Genomic DNA, 16,343 nt, shown 5'->3' with positions numbered 1-16,343 from the left:
TCAATCTCAACTTGTTTAATTTTATTTCGAACATAAGTCAAGCTCGATCTTATTTATTACGAGCTGCTCATTTAACTTATTAATTTCTTATATAAAGTAAATATCATGATTGTTTACTTTTTCATAAATCCATACTAATCATTAATTAATTAAGTATTGTTAAAATTTTATTATTGGAGTTAGTTAAATAAATTAACTTGAATATTAAATAATATAATCTCAAGTTTATGTGTATGTATATAAATTCATTATGCATATACATAAATTACGTGTGTGCATACACACACATACTCACAGACACACTAATGTACACACAAATCTATAAAATTAAACTCACAACAATAATTCAAATTATATGTATCATATTAGGAAATAATTTCTTTTTACTTACGATGTTCTTATTACAAAATTAAAATAATATAAAAAAAAAATTATAAAAATGAAGTTATACAAGTTTATCTGAGTCGAGCCGAATTTATACGAGTATGTCTCGTTTAATAATCGAACATATTATTGTATTCATGAACAACTCATTTATTATTCGAATTAAGATCGAATCGAGTTTAACCAAACTTAACCGAGCCGAATTCACGAATAACTATGCTCATCTTACACCCTTAAGCCTCCAACTCCTTTCTTTACATTGCTGTAAGTGTGCATGTTTTATCATTAAAAATAATAATTAAAAAAAAAAAAAGAAGAAGAAAAAAAGACAAAAGAAAAGAAACTCCAGAAGATAATTAGCAAACACTCATACCACGAATTCTTGCCTTAAAAAAAATGCTTTGTCAGGGGTTGTTAGGCCGACAAGCTGGTTTTAGTGGCTACCTCCTGTGGCTGTACGTTGTTGGACAAAAAAGTAACGCCATTCAAGAAGGAAAAAGATAATATATATAGTTTACTAAATTATGGAGTTATCAATTTATGATTCACAATGGAAGCTAACCATTCACAAATTCATGAAAATGAATCTATTATTCAGAATTAATTGAACCTAGAAGGGAAAAGGGTCTGCACTTAAAAAGCGTTCTTCCCTATACACTGTAGTGAGTTGAATGGCATCCGTCTTGAATTGCTGGCTCAAAGGTGTTAATATAGTAGTGACCACATGCCTTTCACCACATCCACATGCCTCCCAAGCCTTGAGTTGTGGGTCATCGGCCTTCTAGGTCTTTTTCTTTTGGTTATGGGCAGTCAGGCCTTCGATAGGTGAGCTAGGAGAACTAGGCCGTCCAAAAGCTCTACATCTGACCATCCAAATCATGTGACAAGCTATGGCTGCAAAAAGAGCAAATAGATTAGTAATTTAGTATCAATATTAGGAGTTGTTAAATGAGCATGATAAAGGGCCAAGAGAAGTATGCCCAAATCGCACATAATGCCATACCATATTTGGCTGTAGCTAAAACGATTAGTAATATAACGCCCCTTGAGAGATTATTCTGACAACAATAGCTAATTGCTGTGTCGCTGACGGTGTCCATTTACTTATTTTAGTCCATCCAGTCATAAAGCTCTCTGCCAAATTTGGCTGTAGCCTGTAGGCTTTGTGCTTTCTTTCATCCAATTGTCTTTTGGGGTATATGTATATATATATATACATGCTAAAAATGCTAAAACTCTTTTTAATTTATTTTTTTGTGTCATTCTGTATGATATGAATTTAATTAAAAAAAAAAATTCTCAAAAGGTGACTTACAAAATGTAATTTTTTAAGCAAAAAATTTAAATCTACATCATTGGAGAATTACGAGGTTTGACCTTATGAGATAAAATTTAAAAAAATTTAAAAAATTTGAATAAAATATGATTTATTTAAAAATAAAAAAAAAAAAAAAAAAAAAAAAAAAAGAAGAAGAAGAAGGAGCTCTAGCATATATATATATATATATATATATATAATATTTGACCACTTGAAGCAAGGTCAGACACGCCTTTTTGGGGTAGGCCCCCAACTGCCAGACTAAAAAATGATGGTGAAATTTAGCCGCCTACCGACGTAACCGTCCCAAGGTTTTCGTCACTATTCCCACGCTCCCAACTACCTCAACCTCACTAGCATTTCAGTTGAACTACTCTAATAAGAGTCTAATGACCTCTGTCTCTGTCTCTCTCTGCTAATGGAGACAATGAGCTTGTGGGACAACTTGGTCGAAGAGGCACTTGCAAAGCTTCAATCTTTGAAACTCCTCCGGTCTCTGAGACCCATTCACCTCCTCAGTGACCAGCCACCAAAAGCCATTGAAAATGAAACTCAAAACTCCTCAAAATCCGATCAAGAAGAAAAAGGAAACGAAGTCTTCCAGGTGTTTGATAAAATGCAGCCCTGGGACCGGTCCTCTGTGGAGGTTCAGATGGCAGAAGAAACGTTTCAAACATGGATCCGTTACCTTCCCAGTACTGGTACGCTTCTTGTTTCTCCTATTCATGTTTTTATTTGCTTTAGTTGTTTTTTGCTCCAATTTTTGAATGATGTTTGAAACTTGAAGACTATTTTCCTTTAATTTTGATTACTTATGTATGCAGTAATAATAGTGAATGTTCAAGAGTATAATATGTATATGCATATATGGTGAGAAAATTTACAGAGGGATTTTAGTCACGTGTAATGAGGATTGTGTGCTGAAATGGGTTTCATTTATTTCATTGTTACATGCAACTCTGTTTTGGATCATGGTGAGAGATGGCAATAATGGAATGTGAATGAGGGTGTCTAATGCTCTTGGTGTGTGTGGATTATTATTGGCCGGTAAATGATGCGTGACAGATGACAAAAGAGTTCGGATGAGGACAACAGAGTTAATTATGATTTAATGGGAAATTTGGGGGAAAGATATTGAAGAATACGGTGAACGAGAATTTTTAAATTTTGATCGATTATGCAGAGTTATAAGCCTGTGATTGAATTTTTTTTCATAATTAAATGTGTAATATATTTTCTTTCACTAAGTAATCTTAATGGTGTCAATTGGGCATAAAATATGTCTTAGCTTTTGTTATTAAGAAACTGCTAGACCTTGAATTTTACTAAGATGTAGCTTCTTATTATTCTCATTGGCGCTGATCATTGAAGGAGACGAGGCTTTCGGTAGAGATAAAGTAACTGATAATGAAGAAAAGGCTTGTCCTCAGCAGTTCAAAAGGCTACTTTTGTTCTCTGGAAATGATTATTTGGGCTTGAGCTCACATCCGACAATTGCAAATGCTGTTGCAAAGGTGTGCTTGATGATATTTCTTTTCTCAAAGTTTACTTTTGCCAGATTCATAGGTTTTGTTATTTTTATTTTTATTTTTAAAATTCCCCCCTTCTCCTGTACACACTGCTATGACATCATGAACTTTATTGTAAACCAGGCAGCCCAAGAACATGGAATGGGCCCAAGGGGTTCTGCTCTAATTTGCGGCTATACCAATTACCATAGGCTACTAGAGTCAAGCTTGGCAGATCTGAAGAAAAAAGAGGTAAAAGTGTATAATAATTGTTAGAAGAATCTGTTAGTGATAGGGATTTGTTACAGCCTACAGGGGTATTTTGGTCATTATATTGAGTTTTAATATTTATATATTAAAGGGGTAAGAGAGGTTGCGTAAGATTTGCTAGCCTTCTTTTTCTCTCCAAGTATTTTTTTGCAAATTTTACAACTTGGTATCGGAACGAAGATCTTGAGTTCAAACCTTAATTCTACAAGTTACGTCTAATTTCAGTTAAATATTTCACGTGTTGGGCGTCACTTGTTGAGGGGAAGTTTGATCCCACATGTGAGGAGGAGTGCTAGAATATAAATTAAATGATTAAATTCACAATTTTCTATCAACTTAGCTTTTGGGATAACTGGTAATTTAACAATATATATGATAAAGGAGTGAGAGAGGCTACATAAGATTTGCCGGCCTTCTCTTTCTCTTTAAGTATTTCCATGAAAATTCTACAACAAATAATAATGCCTTAAGCTGTTTTTTTTTTTTTTTTTTTTTTGGGTGCTTCATATTATGTTAAGCCTTTTCTCAATAAAGCCAACCTGTTCATAGCAATATGACCAATATATATATATAAGGCAGTTAGAGATGTTGGCATGAGGCAGAGTGTGAAAGAATACCATCTAGAGTGTTGGAATTCTACATGCATGATTGACCTGGTTCCAATGATGATTGTTATTCAGATCATGGATTTACAAGATGTATTATGATTTTGTTGAAACCATGGAAATCAATTTTTGGTTTTCTTGAAGGTTTAATACTTTTGGTTGTTTTCTCTTGATCACCATTTGTAATTTGTATAACCTTTCTAGTTATTTCGACTGAAAGCTAATGCATTCGTGTTTAAAATTTATGCCATAGGATTGCCTTCTTTGTCCTACTGGGTTTGCAGCCAATATGGCCTTAATGGTAGCATTAGGAAATATTGTTGCTCTCTTGGCTGCAGGCAGAAAACTGTTGGAGGAAGAGAAGATTGCCATATTTTCTGATGCACTGAATCATGCATCAATAATTGATGGTATTCGTCTTGCTGAGCGATATCGAAGTCTTGAAGTTTTCATCTATGAACATTGTGACATGTCTCACCTTAATGAGCTCTTGTAGGTTTTTACCTTTTGTCTGAAATGTTAAGTGTCCCTGTAAGCATACTGACCCAGGACTCATATTATTGCAATTCATTTGTGTTTTGACAGATCGAAATGCAAACTGAAGAAGAAAGTCGTTGTCACTGATGGGTTAGTCATGTTATATCAAGTGTTACTTTCAAACTCATTTTCTGCAAGCTCCTTGAGGCTGAGAAAACTAAGTGAAAATGACAACCAGGAAAACAAAGTTAATTGTCTGAGTGCTTTCTATGAGATTCTAAATTTTCTTCTCTTTTTTCCACATATTAAGTTGTCAAATGGGCATTAAGAAACTTTTATCTTGGATTGGATTGAGAATAATTATCAAAAAATTTATCCTGCATTTCTTTTTAGAACTTATGCATCAAAGTCAAAGGTTTCCATATGTGGCACATTTATTATATGGATCCCAACTAGGAGACTTCTGATTAGGCAATCTTTCTTCTCATTCAGACCATATTGAGAACAGATTATTATATAAGTTACGAAAATGAGACAAGGGACTTCCAAGATGTCTTTTAATACAAATTCTTGAGGTTTATTCTTTATGGCAGAAGGTCAAAGCCTGAGTTTAATTGCTTCATCCACTTTGCATATAACTTAGTATTAATTGTATGTCTTCTCGGCTTCGCATGTTTTGCATGTCTTAACCAAACATTTGGTCTTGGCTTCAGTATTCACATTTCTCATCACAGAAATGACTGTACTAGGATGAGCTCAGTTAGTCAATGGGAAACATTTTCATTTTTGTATGTTTAGCTAATGGTGTCTATGTCTAGGTGATTGTTCCTACTGCTGACAGAGACTTATGTTAGGCGTTATTATTTATGTTTATCTCCTAAACCTTCTTGTGACTTCATTATTTACAAAGCCAATGTTTCAACGTGTGTGCTTGTGCATTGTTGAATTTGGTGATTGACTTCAATCTCATTTTGTTGCAGTTTGTTTAGTATGGATGGAGATTTTGCACCAATGGTTGAGCTAGTGAAGCTTCGTAAGAAGCATCAGTTTTTGTTAGTCGTTGATGATGTAAGTCACTTTTATATATTGATGATTATGGAATCAAAAGAAGCTATTTGGAGCCTGTCTTGTAGACATGGTACTCATATTGCGATTGAAGTTAACCCTTCAATGTAAAGTCTATTATTTTTGTTTTGACAGCCATAGCATGGATAATATCAGCTAGAGCAATTCTCTGACAATCAAATTTATTTATTCTTCTACTTTTAGCCATCAACATGCACATTGGTTTAGTTTGTGTGCTACAGGCAAAATTGGCTTTACTATTCACCTACTTTGATGCAGATATATGCTCTGATAAGTAGTTACTCTTTTTGAGAACTTTTTTCAGGCTCATGGAACATTTGTTTGTGGAAAAAATGGGGGTGGAGTAGCTGAGGAGTTCAATTGTGAAGGAGATGTTGATATATGCATTGGCACTTTGAGTAAGGCTGCAGGTTGCAGTGGTGGATTCATAGCATGCAGGTAATCTTTCTTTTGTATTTTTCCCTCCTGGTACTGATGTGGAAAAATAGAATAAATAAACGGAAATAGAACTCGTCTAGAAAACTTTTGGGGACATAAGACTTTCATTGTATTAGACCTAGCATAACAAACCAATTTTCTGTAGCATTTATATAATGAGTTCCTTGAATGTTTTATCTCATGTATGTGAAATTTTGTTTGATTTAGTTTTGCCTTTTTTCTGAATGGTGTATTGACAGCAAAAACTGGAAGCAACTCATACAATCAAGGGGTCGCTCCTTTATATTTTCCACTGCTATGCCAGTCCCCATTGCTGCAGCTGCCCATGGTAAACCTTAGAATTCCTTTTATTGGGGGGTCATTTATTCACATATTAAGCTCTTTTGTTTTTTCATTATTGGTAAGGCACACAAGCATGCGGTGGGTTTTGAACTCACAACCTCTCCCTCTATCCCATTTTTGTGGGGAAGAAGTGTCATTTGAGCTATAATTTCTTTCTTCTGCATGGTTCTGGTACTTTTCATTGTTTAACTCTGGTTAGTTTCCCATTTACAGAGATTTGCATCATCTAGCATGTCTTATGTATGCATAAAAGGTCAAGAAGTAATGTACATACTGTAGGAGACATGTTAGAATTCCAGATTTAGCTTTGATATAAAAATATGGGACTTTCAAATGCCACAGCAGACAGGTAGCCATTACGCTCAGTATGTGATTTGCCTGTTAAAGGGTGCAGAGTCACACTGGGCAATCTGAATGCAGATTTGGCCTCATTTCATTATTTCACTTTTTATAGTCCGTGAACTTAACTTTTCAGCATGTAAGTTCTTTTTTTTTTTTTTTTTCTACATGAATTCAAGATTCACGGAGAATTAAAGGATCCTGAGAGGGAAATCACTACATTTTTTATACCAGTTCACGGTGTTGCAACAGCTGATATTGATACATTCTTGCTGACCAATTCATCTGCCATACGCTTTCTGGTGCATTTCTCAAAGTCGAAAATGGAATGAGCAAAAGAACATGCAGAAGAATTGTCGTAGTGACTAGAACCCAGACAAACCAAAAATAGTTGTTTAAACATATGTAATTACATAAAGGCCTAACTAATTTTATATTCTTCACAATGAGTTTATGAACCAATGTGTCATTTATTAATTTCTACTTATACTCAAATATATATACCTGATTATTTGGTATTATAAGTAAGAACCCTCATATGCCCATTGCAATTACATCTTCCTTTAAAAACACTCTTTTAATATATTCTTCGTTTTGACGCTTTCACTTTGCCAATGCTCTGCTCGCACCTTATTTGACTTAGGACATTAGTAGGGTTGACATTTGAGGTCTTTTGTGTGTGTGTGGATACGTATTTGAATGATTCTTTGCAGATTCTATGACACTATTTTATAATTGAGTGATCTTTATACGTTACAATCTCCTTCAGGAATAAATTTTCTTATCTGCATCTAATAATTGTCTCCTTTGCCTCCTTGGTGAAATGCTTTCTATGTTAACAATTTGAGTATGACATGCAGCTGCTGTAATTGTGGCAAAAAAGGAGACTTGGCGTAGAAGGGAAATTTGGAAACGGGTGCATGATTTTCATACCCTTACTGGAATCCCCATCACAAGTCCCATAATCTCTCTTATTGTAGGGAGTGAAGAGAAGGCCCTACAAGCCAGCCGGTTCTCTCTCTCTCTCTCTCTCTCTCTCTCTCTCTCTCTCTCTCTCTCTCTCTCTCTCTCTCTCTCTCTCTCTCTCTCTGTGATTATGGTCATTGCTAAAACAGCTACTGAATGTTGGTCATTCTGTAACAGCCATTTGTTGAGATCTGGCTTCCATGTAACTGCAATCAGACCCCCAACAGTGCCTCCCAACTCATGCAGGTTTGTTGTGTGCTCTTCATCATGCTTTTGTTTGGTTTGATCTGAGCATAATTATTTAGTTGTGCTGTATGTATCTTGTTGATCTTATCTTCTGAAATTGATGCTATTGCATGCTCTTAGTCATCAACTACAGGGATTGCAATTTGGTGCTCACCCCTAAATATTCGGGTGCGGTTCCCATGTGTCCACCGCCTTTATCGGAAAATTTGTGGCCCTTGTCCCTCCAGTTTGGCTTAGGAATGTTTGTTAAGGTTGACTGAAAACATGGGATTGCATTTACTCAAACCGATTGCATAAAAGGCTAGTTAATACAAGTCATGTTATTTAGTGGAAATGCATATGCATATGGATTTGTAAAAGATGACAGCGGAAGAAGATAAGAGGAGTTAAAGCTATTGAACAACAGTTAATATTAGGGCTAATTCATTCTTGTCGAAGTTTGGATGTCGAAAGCAAAGCCATTAATTATAGTCAGATTTGAGTTTCTAGTTACCATTTGACATTCTATTCTGGATGTGATTCCTTTATTATTATTATTATTTTTTTCCAATGCACTAATTTATCTTTTTAATTTCGTTTTTCCCCCTGCTTAGGCTTAGGGTAGCTCTGAGTGCAGTGCACACAATGGATGATCTGAAGAAGCTCACCACTGCACTCTCGCACTGCATTGATTTCCAAGATATTGGCTACCAAATCTCAATTGGATATGCAAGGCTGTAGTGTTTGAATTCTTTTTTTTGTTCTTCTTTTTTTCTTTCCTGGATTGCATTGATTCAATTTTGCAAGAATGATTGAAATGTTGTAATTTTTCTGTCAATCAGCAGTAATAGAGATACTTAAGGGGCAGCTTGGTCCACTTTTATTTTATTTTATTATATGTACTTTTTTTTTTTCCAGCCATAAGCTTATATTGCTCAGGAATGACCTGGCTAGATCACTTGCAAGGGTTCATTGGTCAACATTTTTCATATGTCTGCCTGTGCATGTGAAGTCTAAGCTAGGACCAGAAGCGATCTTATCTACAGACAATATGAAACTTTCTTTCTTTCTTTTCTCTTTTTCTTCTTCTTTTTTTTTTTAAAAAAAATTTTTAATTTTAATTTTTTGTGGTAACTGGCCAAGGGAAAACTTACATGTATTGTTATCGATGGGATAATGTAGAAAAGGTTGGCACTTTGCCATTGTATCCTCATGCAAATTAGAAGGGCAGTTAATGGTGTTTGATGGACCCAGATATCCCTATATTCTTTTTGGGGAAAAGTACCTATTTGATTGGCTATAAAAGTGGACGGTGAGACCATGAGATTTCTTTCTCTTTTTTTTCTTTGTTTTTTTTTTCTAAGCAATTACAAAGGGAGAAGGGGAAGGGATGATATATCAGGCATCCATCCATCACAAAATAAGGTGGCAAACACAACAAACACTCACGGAAACCAACCAACGCAGCTTAAATAGATCCTAAAACTATTAGGTATTAGCCAAAAATTTGACTCAGTCCATTTGGGTTTTGGCTCTGGCCAAGAGGAAAGCTGCCCCACTCAGCGGTTTGATGTGGCAGTCAACAGAAGGTTTTGATAGTAGAAACGACTGCAGCAACAAACAAACTTTTAAAGCTACATCTGGAAAAAGTGCATTGAAACCTGTTGGAATTGAGATGCATGGGCGATGCACCGCCTTGATGTCCGTAGGACACCTCAAAACCTTCTGCAACCATTTATGGGGGTCACTATAGCCAAAACCAGCAGCCCAAGCCCAACTATGGAGATCCGACATTAGGAAGGAGCAAGAAGCCAAAGTCATGCTCGTGCACCTAAAAACTATATGATTTGGTGGTGGCATGTGACTGACATGCGCGGAGGCAAAGTAGCTGGGGAGGAGTGGAAGACACCGGGGGGGAGTGGGTCGATAGGGCACGTGCATGGAGGAGAATGGCTGAATACAGCAAATCGAGCTCCCAAGTTGCAAAGAGAAGTAAAGAAAAAATAAGAGCAAGAATGTGCGAAAAAAACTAGAAACAGGGCAGTAGGGGAAAGGAGGAAGGATCCAAGCTCCTCCCTCCTCCCCAAAAAGCAACAAGAAGGGAATTTTCGCAAGGTTTGGTCTCGTATAGTCGTATGGAAAACATAGGGGAGAGAGAGAGAGAGAGAGAGAGAGAGGTCTCGTACGAGACCGTGAGTCCATGAGAATTTGAAGATGTGGAATATACTTGTTTTTCTTTGTTCCTGTCCCAAATTTGCTTTGGCGTGTAATTCCATTGTGATTTCAGCCTACTTCAAGTGCCTTTTCAAATATAACACAAATTGTTTTTAAAATTGCAAAATGATGTATGAATTTTGCCGGAGTTTATAATACAGGGTAGTGATTGGGGGGAGGCCAATGACCGGCTCTCTCCCCCCCTTTAATATTAAAAAAATCACTTTCAATTTAAAAAAAAAGAATAAAATAATATAAAAGACAAAAAGTGGATTGAAAGTGATTTTTTTAATATTAAAGGGGGGAAAGAGCCGGTCATTTGGCCTCCTCCCAATCACTATCCTATAATACAAGTTAACTGAAATCCATTATCGAAGTTTGTTCCACTACTCATGAATAGGCCTCCAAACTCTTTTTTTTTTTTTTTTTTTTTTTTTTGGAACACTTTAATTGTTTTCTCCCCTGTTGAAATTAAAGAATAGCCATTGCCATTTTGTTGTTTGCCACCTCGCATTTTAACTTAGTTGAGTCACGAGTCACAAGTCACAAGTCACATCATTTTTTTAACTCATAATTTAATTACTCACCCCTACCCCTAGTCTAGATATATAGATTGGACTTAAATATTTTCTTTTTCTTTTTCTTTTATGAATTATAATATGTTCAATCGCAGTGAATCTATTTGTTTTGTATCATTGCATGGCAAGTATCCAAAATTGAAGTACCAACATGTACATAAAAGAGCCAATGAGACATTATTATTACTATATTATATATATACGTATTCTTCCAAAAAAGAGCAACATATATAATCACCATTTCATTACACGTACGTAGCTATAACTTTGTCTTTTTAAACCTTTCCTTCTTCCAAAAGAGACATATACGTACGAGTGTGTCAATTTCTCTTTCCAGAACCCGCACACCCAATATTTAATTCTCCCCTATTCCCCTATTGCAAGTTTGATATACTGTCCACAAGTACTGTAATTATAGTATATTGTTATATTCCCTAGGAAGATCGACTTGTATCAATTTATTAAACTTCACTATATATAAATGATGTGATTAGGCAAATTAAAACCAATCAACCCCGATTGGACTTTTCCAAATAAGACGGGTTGGAAGTAGCCATAGCCAACCACGAGGAGTTGGAGGTGGAAGAGGAGCAACCACAAGGGGTTTGCTGCTGCTCATCACAATTGCTCGTCATATCCTTTGCTTCTGTTCCCTCGTCTTCATTCTTACCCATTACCAACTGTATATAAAGTAAAGTAAAAGCACATGAAAGGATGATCACTTTCTTTGAAGGAATTGAGATAAATAGAATTGGAAGAGACAAGCTAGGACTGAGAGATGCTCACACGTGGCATTGAAGCATCGGACGTCAAGTTATGGTGCCGTCTTTGGTAGGTGATTGTCCCACAGAAGCCAGTGTCACTGTGTTGGATCTGAGGGGGCTCATTGAGGTTGATGACACAGCTCTTGAAAGTGGTTTCGGGGGTCTCAGGTGGAGGAGGAGGAGATGGGGCGGGTTTAGTGACACTGTCAAGAATGCCGACATTGCTGACAGGGAGCTTCTCAGCCAATGGTTTGATAGGTGAAGCTGGGTGGGGGTTCCATGGAAGCTGGAGGAAGTGGGTTGCTGAGGTCGCGGAAGAGGCTGAGGGTGGGGTTCGGACAGCTAGGAAGTCTTCAAGGTTGACCACAGACGACTGAGGGGACATGGCCATGTTTGGCCACAGGAAGGTACCCTGTGGCTTGCAAATCCTGAACCCGCTCTTTAGCCTTTCTATCTTTGCTGCCTTGTCCTCTGTTGCTGTCACTGCTGCCTTCTTGTCCCCCCACTTACCCCCGGCCTTTTGCTCTTCAATTGATTTGATTGCTGATTTGTTCTTTTGTTCCAACTCTTTTCTCTCTCTTTCATTGTCGGATGTTGTTATTGGCGATCCTATCAATAATGGCGGTGGCGCCACTGCTTCAGACATGATTGGTTCCTCCAATGTTGATTTCAGCATCCCCATTTGCTCCTGCATGAATGCAATGATCCCAGCTTCATCATTCAACACCATCATTGATGATATACATGTAATTATGATGTTGTGTGCAATACTTATATCATTCCGTTCATCAAATTAATACATCATTTACAGTGACAAGGTATTAAAACAGCTGCTGATCACGTATTAATTAATTCATGTCCACTACATCATCAGATCATCCTAACTATAACTACCCATAAATGAAGGGGAGGGGATTTTTTGCCCATTTCATTGACTCTGGTTAAAGGGGGACCAACTTTCTCGATCCTTTTACAATAGATTAAGAATCAAAGAACGATTCAAGTTTAGGATGTTTTTTTTCCTCTGATCAAAGGATGTGAGAGTCAATTGTTCACCAATATGAGACTTAATTCAGACTGACGATGCATTGAGGAATAGGAGAATTTCATGCATCAGCATGTGGGTCATGTCCCAAATTTGGATACCACTGGTCTGACCGTAATTATCACGTGCTTCACAACAAAAAGCTCAGATCATAGCATACACTTTCAATCAACAAAACATTCAGAACTAAGGGGTAGGTTCAAGGTTTGGTACCTCCATTCTGCTCAAGAATTGTGAAATTTCCATCAGCTGTTTTTCAATCTTAGATTTCCTATTCATCAATTCAATATGCATTTCCTGTGAAAACATTACACACATAGTTAACTAAAAGAGGCACCATCAAGCTGAACGACCGCAATTAAAGATAGAAATCAATCCATCCTAAAACTTGTCCACTCACCTTCAATGGAATCAATGAGCCTTTAAGATCCCATTTAAGACTCGTCACAGAAGAGGTTGGGACAGGGACAATAGCTAGATTGTCCTCTGGCTCCTTGGTCACTAGCTCCTGCATATCCCTGTTTTGTTCAGCAAGACAAAAGACACAATAAGACCAACTCCAAAAAAGAAAAGGGCCGAAGTAAGAGCAGTGATAACGAGCAAAAGGTTACTAGTAAGATCCATAATGTATACCTACAAAAGGACAGATAAAGTTCACAACTGAAAAGAGAAATGGCACATTTTACATCAATGATACGAAGAAAAAGGTCAGTACTTTTTCATTTTGGCAATTTCTTCCTTGAGCTCCCTTAGCTCTCTGGCACAAATGGGATCCTGAGAGGGGTTATCTCCAGGCTTCCATCCAGGTGGTGGAGTCCAATAAGGGTCCTGAATCCCAGCTTCCTTTCTGATATTTACTAGATCAGCACACTCCAGCCAATACTCCATGGCCCCTTCAGAATTGTGCCGCCGCCGGAACCGCTCAGCCCCACCCGGCGCCACTTTTCCAGCCATATGCTTCAGCAAATGGTCTAATAAACCAGTATCGCCGATGAGCTTCCTTGCCTCCGTTCTCAGAGCTGGCCTTAATATAGGGTTCCCAAAGACAGCTCCTTTGGCCTTCAAAATCTTCAACATGTTCTTCTCAGCCAACTTATACCTTCACAAATACAATTTCACCCATTAATTAATTAAAATGCCAACTCCTAAACCAACTTAACAAACAGAAAAATAAAAAAATAAAAAAATAAAAAAAATGACAAAATTACTAAGCTTTAACATTATCATTGTCCAGTCCTCTGTCTTCACCTCTCCATAGACCATCTTTCAATGGATTCTTTGAGCTTTTTCCTCTTACTCTGATTGCAAACCTGAATCTGGCATTGCTTCTCATGCTTTGCTGTTTTGGGTTTTTGAGCTCTGCTTGAATCATGGCACTTTCTCTTAAGATTCTTCCTTGTCTTAGACGACTCTACCTTAAATAGACCTTCTCCTTCAACTTCCTCTATCTCATCCTCATCTCCTCTCCCTTCTTCTTCCTCATCTTTGGCCTTCCTCGATAAAGTTTCAACATTTTGCTCTATGATATTGCCTAGAAACCGGACCTGCTTACGCTTACCCCACTGGGCCATACCAGCGAGTCTGAGCTCAGAGAAGCACAAACCGTTTTTAGAAACCGCATTCCTGAGCCTAGTCCTCAAGTCTGGGCCTGAGTCTTTCTCAGCCACCGCAGAAGGCACCAACCAGAAGCTCCATGAGTTCCGCTTTTCTGCAATTTCCTGAGGTGTTATTCTTCGGTAAAGCAGGTCTCCAGCCAGGTCTGAACCCATTGTGTATTTCTCGCTCAGGGCAGGGAGCTTCTTCCCCTCCGGTTTCCCAGCGTTCCCATCGCTGAAGTGCGTACGAAGAGAGTAAGTGCTTGGGTACCTCACTGCTACCTTAAGCTCCGTCTTCTCGCTCACCTGCAATATATATCCCCACCAATCATCAATATAAAAAAAGCCCACAAAACATTTGAAAAAATGACAAATAAATATATATGGAATATGAAACGTACCATGACGACCCGGATTGAGCTAAGCTGATCTGGGGTTTGAGGGGTGAGCTTGGAGTGGTCGATCTGATAGAAAGAACCCACTCTGATGTGCTCTACGGCCTCTAAAGCCTCTGCAATGCGAAGAAAGGCACAAACGGGTTAGTCCACATTTTGGAGTGTTTGTGTGAGGGGGGGACATACGTCGGTGTAAATTTGATGCAAAAAGGACGGGGAGGGGCATATGCGGGATGTGAAAAAACGATACGTATCAGGAGGGGGTGTTGATGGTGTCTTACCAAGTAGGGAACAAATGGAAGAACTTCTGGGCAGTGTATGTCTGGCCAAATCCTCCAAGTACTCCATTTCCTGCCCAAAGAAAAACCAAAAGACGACGAACACACACACACCACGTACAAAATACCCAATTATTCCGGTGATCAGTAAAACATACATACACACACTTTTACACTATACGCCTACTCTCTAGCTCCCATCATCTGGCCTAGTCACAGTACTCACACACGCACAAACAAATCGTCAGAGAAAATACTCTGCTTTGCTTTAATTGTAGGAACGGTGATATTATCTTGCCATGCCATGCATGCGGTTTTTCGTAATTATTATAATCTTCTCCCATTTATTTCTTTTTATTATTATTAATTTCTACGTTAATTTGTTCTTTAGCTACGACATGTGCACGAACAAAGCCGTAACAAACTAGCTCGGGCGACATTCACGCGCGTTTGTAGAGCGTGCAGGAGACAATAAATCCCACGCACCGTCGGATTGGCTACCGGTCTCACTCTAACCGTTCCAAGGGCGAGAGTGGGAGTGCTGAGATGCGTGAGTGAGAGAGAGCGACAGCCTACAGGCAAAGTGAGAGAACCTAACAAAGTAGAGAGAGAGAGAGAGAGAGAGAAGAGGGAGAGATTACAATGGCTGGTGCAGGTTCAAATTCACACAAGCTTTCCTCCATGACTGTGAGATCTACACAAAGAACACAGAGCAAAATGTGGTTTATAAAAATTCATGACTGAGAACTGCAAAAGATGAAGTGACGAATTTAGAAATTTGGAGCTTTTTTGTTGCTTTATTTTGCTAGCTTGGACAGTTTCTACGTATAGTAAGATATCAAAGTACTGCGGCTGTGTAAGAAGAAGCTAACGGTGACGAAACTAGGAAAATTTGCAGAGCTCAACTCAGAGATACAAATTCAGAAGCAAAAACAGGTACAGGTACATACCTTAATTGTGAAATGTACGAGCCGGCCCAAACGTAAATTTGTGGATCAAATCCAGATCAGAAACCAAGAACCATCATCGATCGGAGGAATGCGAGCGAAAGGGAAACAAAAAAAGAAGAAACAAAGCATACATATATATATAATTATATATAGATATAGCAGACCTTTTCGCTGAATATTTTCTCGAGAAAAAGAGATGGTTGTAGACAGAATGCGGTGCGAAAATCTGTTATGCGTGCAACATTTCAGAGTAGAAGAGAGAGGGAATAAATTAATAATAATTACCAGACGTGTTGGGTCTCACGTGAGCTCTCCAATCATTTTTGGTCCCCTACGCGACATTTCCCAAATATGCCCCTCACTAGTCACTGCCATTAATTTAGTGAGTTTTTTTTTTTTTGGTGTTGATGGTTTGAATGATTTTGGCTTGAGTCTCAAGTTATGTTTCTTTTCTGATTCACATTTTTGTACCGTTTTATTGACTGGTGAGAAAGGTATATGAGGGGATATATATATATATATATATATATATATATATATGGTGCAATATGTGATGAGAAATTAAT

General features: G+C 37.7%; 2 protein-coding genes across 3 annotated transcripts; one reads left to right on the top strand and one right to left on the bottom strand.

Annotated features, from left to right (window-relative positions):
- Positions 1 to 1,951: 1,951 nt before the first annotated feature.
- Positions 1,952 to 8,825, top strand: LOC133859333 (8-amino-7-oxononanoate synthase). The gene is made up of 11 exons (XM_062294708.1): positions 1,952 to 2,403; positions 3,074 to 3,216; positions 3,355 to 3,462; positions 4,339 to 4,577; positions 4,671 to 4,712; positions 5,543 to 5,630; positions 5,953 to 6,086; positions 6,326 to 6,414; positions 7,628 to 7,778; positions 7,911 to 7,979; positions 8,573 to 8,825. Exons 1-11 carry the CDS (start codon positions 2,121 to 2,123, stop codon positions 8,697 to 8,699), a joined length of 1,473 nt encoding a protein of 490 aa, XP_062150692.1. The 5' UTR covers positions 1,952 to 2,120; the 3' UTR covers positions 8,700 to 8,825.
- Positions 8,826 to 10,996: 2,171 nt separating this feature from the next.
- On the bottom strand, positions 10,997 to 16,170 carry LOC133861683 (protein DYAD). Of its 2 annotated transcripts, XM_062297477.1 has the most exons (10): positions 15,778 to 16,170; positions 15,469 to 15,521; positions 14,831 to 14,900; positions 14,556 to 14,665; positions 13,808 to 14,460; positions 13,275 to 13,658; positions 12,960 to 13,077; positions 12,773 to 12,856; positions 11,537 to 12,202; positions 10,997 to 11,430 (listed from the first exon to the last, which is right to left on the bottom strand). In XM_062297477.1, the coding sequence occupies exons 2-10, from the start codon at positions 15,508 to 15,510 to the stop codon at positions 11,260 to 11,262; spliced, it is 2,298 nt and encodes a 765-aa protein (XP_062153461.1). In that variant the 5' UTR covers positions 15,511 to 15,521; positions 15,778 to 16,170; the 3' UTR covers positions 10,997 to 11,259. The 2 variants fall into 2 exon arrangements, with proteins under 2 accessions (XP_062153461.1, XP_062153460.1); XM_062297476.1 differs by lacking the exons at positions 15,469 to 15,521; positions 15,778 to 16,170 and having other exon boundaries at positions 14,831 to 15,159.
- Positions 16,171 to 16,343: the final 173 nt, after the last annotated feature.

This window comes from Alnus glutinosa, chromosome 2 (genome assembly GCF_958979055.1).
Source record: "Alnus glutinosa chromosome 2, dhAlnGlut1.1, whole genome shotgun sequence".
NCBI lineage: Eukaryota > Viridiplantae > Streptophyta > Magnoliopsida > Fagales > Betulaceae > Alnus > Alnus glutinosa.
The sequence above is the reverse complement of the archived record's forward strand: the minus strand, read 5'-3'. Positions and strand labels throughout refer to the sequence as shown.

Excerpts from the sequence above, each read along its gene's own strand:
- LOC133861683 (XM_062297476.1), bottom strand. The coding sequence starts at position 14,987 with ATGTATGTTTTACTGATCACCGGAATAATTGGGTATTTTGTACGTGGT. Across the intron at positions 13,659-13,807 it reads GAAAGATGGTCTATGGAGAG|GTATAAGTTGGCTGAGAAGA; the intron begins GTGAAGACAGAG and ends GTATTTGTGAAG. Across the intron at positions 11,431-11,536 it reads CCGATGCTTCAATGCCACGT|TTGGTAATGGGTAAGAATGA; the intron begins GTGAGCATCTCT and ends CTTTATATACAG.
- LOC133859333 (XM_062294708.1), top strand. The coding sequence starts at position 2,121 with ATGGAGACAATGAGCTTGTGGGACAACTTGGTCGAAGAGGCACTTGCA. Across the intron at positions 4,713-5,542 it reads AAAGTCGTTGTCACTGATGG|TTTGTTTAGTATGGATGGAG; the intron begins GTTAGTCATGTT and ends ATTTTGTTGCAG. Across the intron at positions 7,779-7,910 it reads AAGGCCCTACAAGCCAGCCG|CCATTTGTTGAGATCTGGCT; the intron begins GTTCTCTCTCTC and ends ATTCTGTAACAG.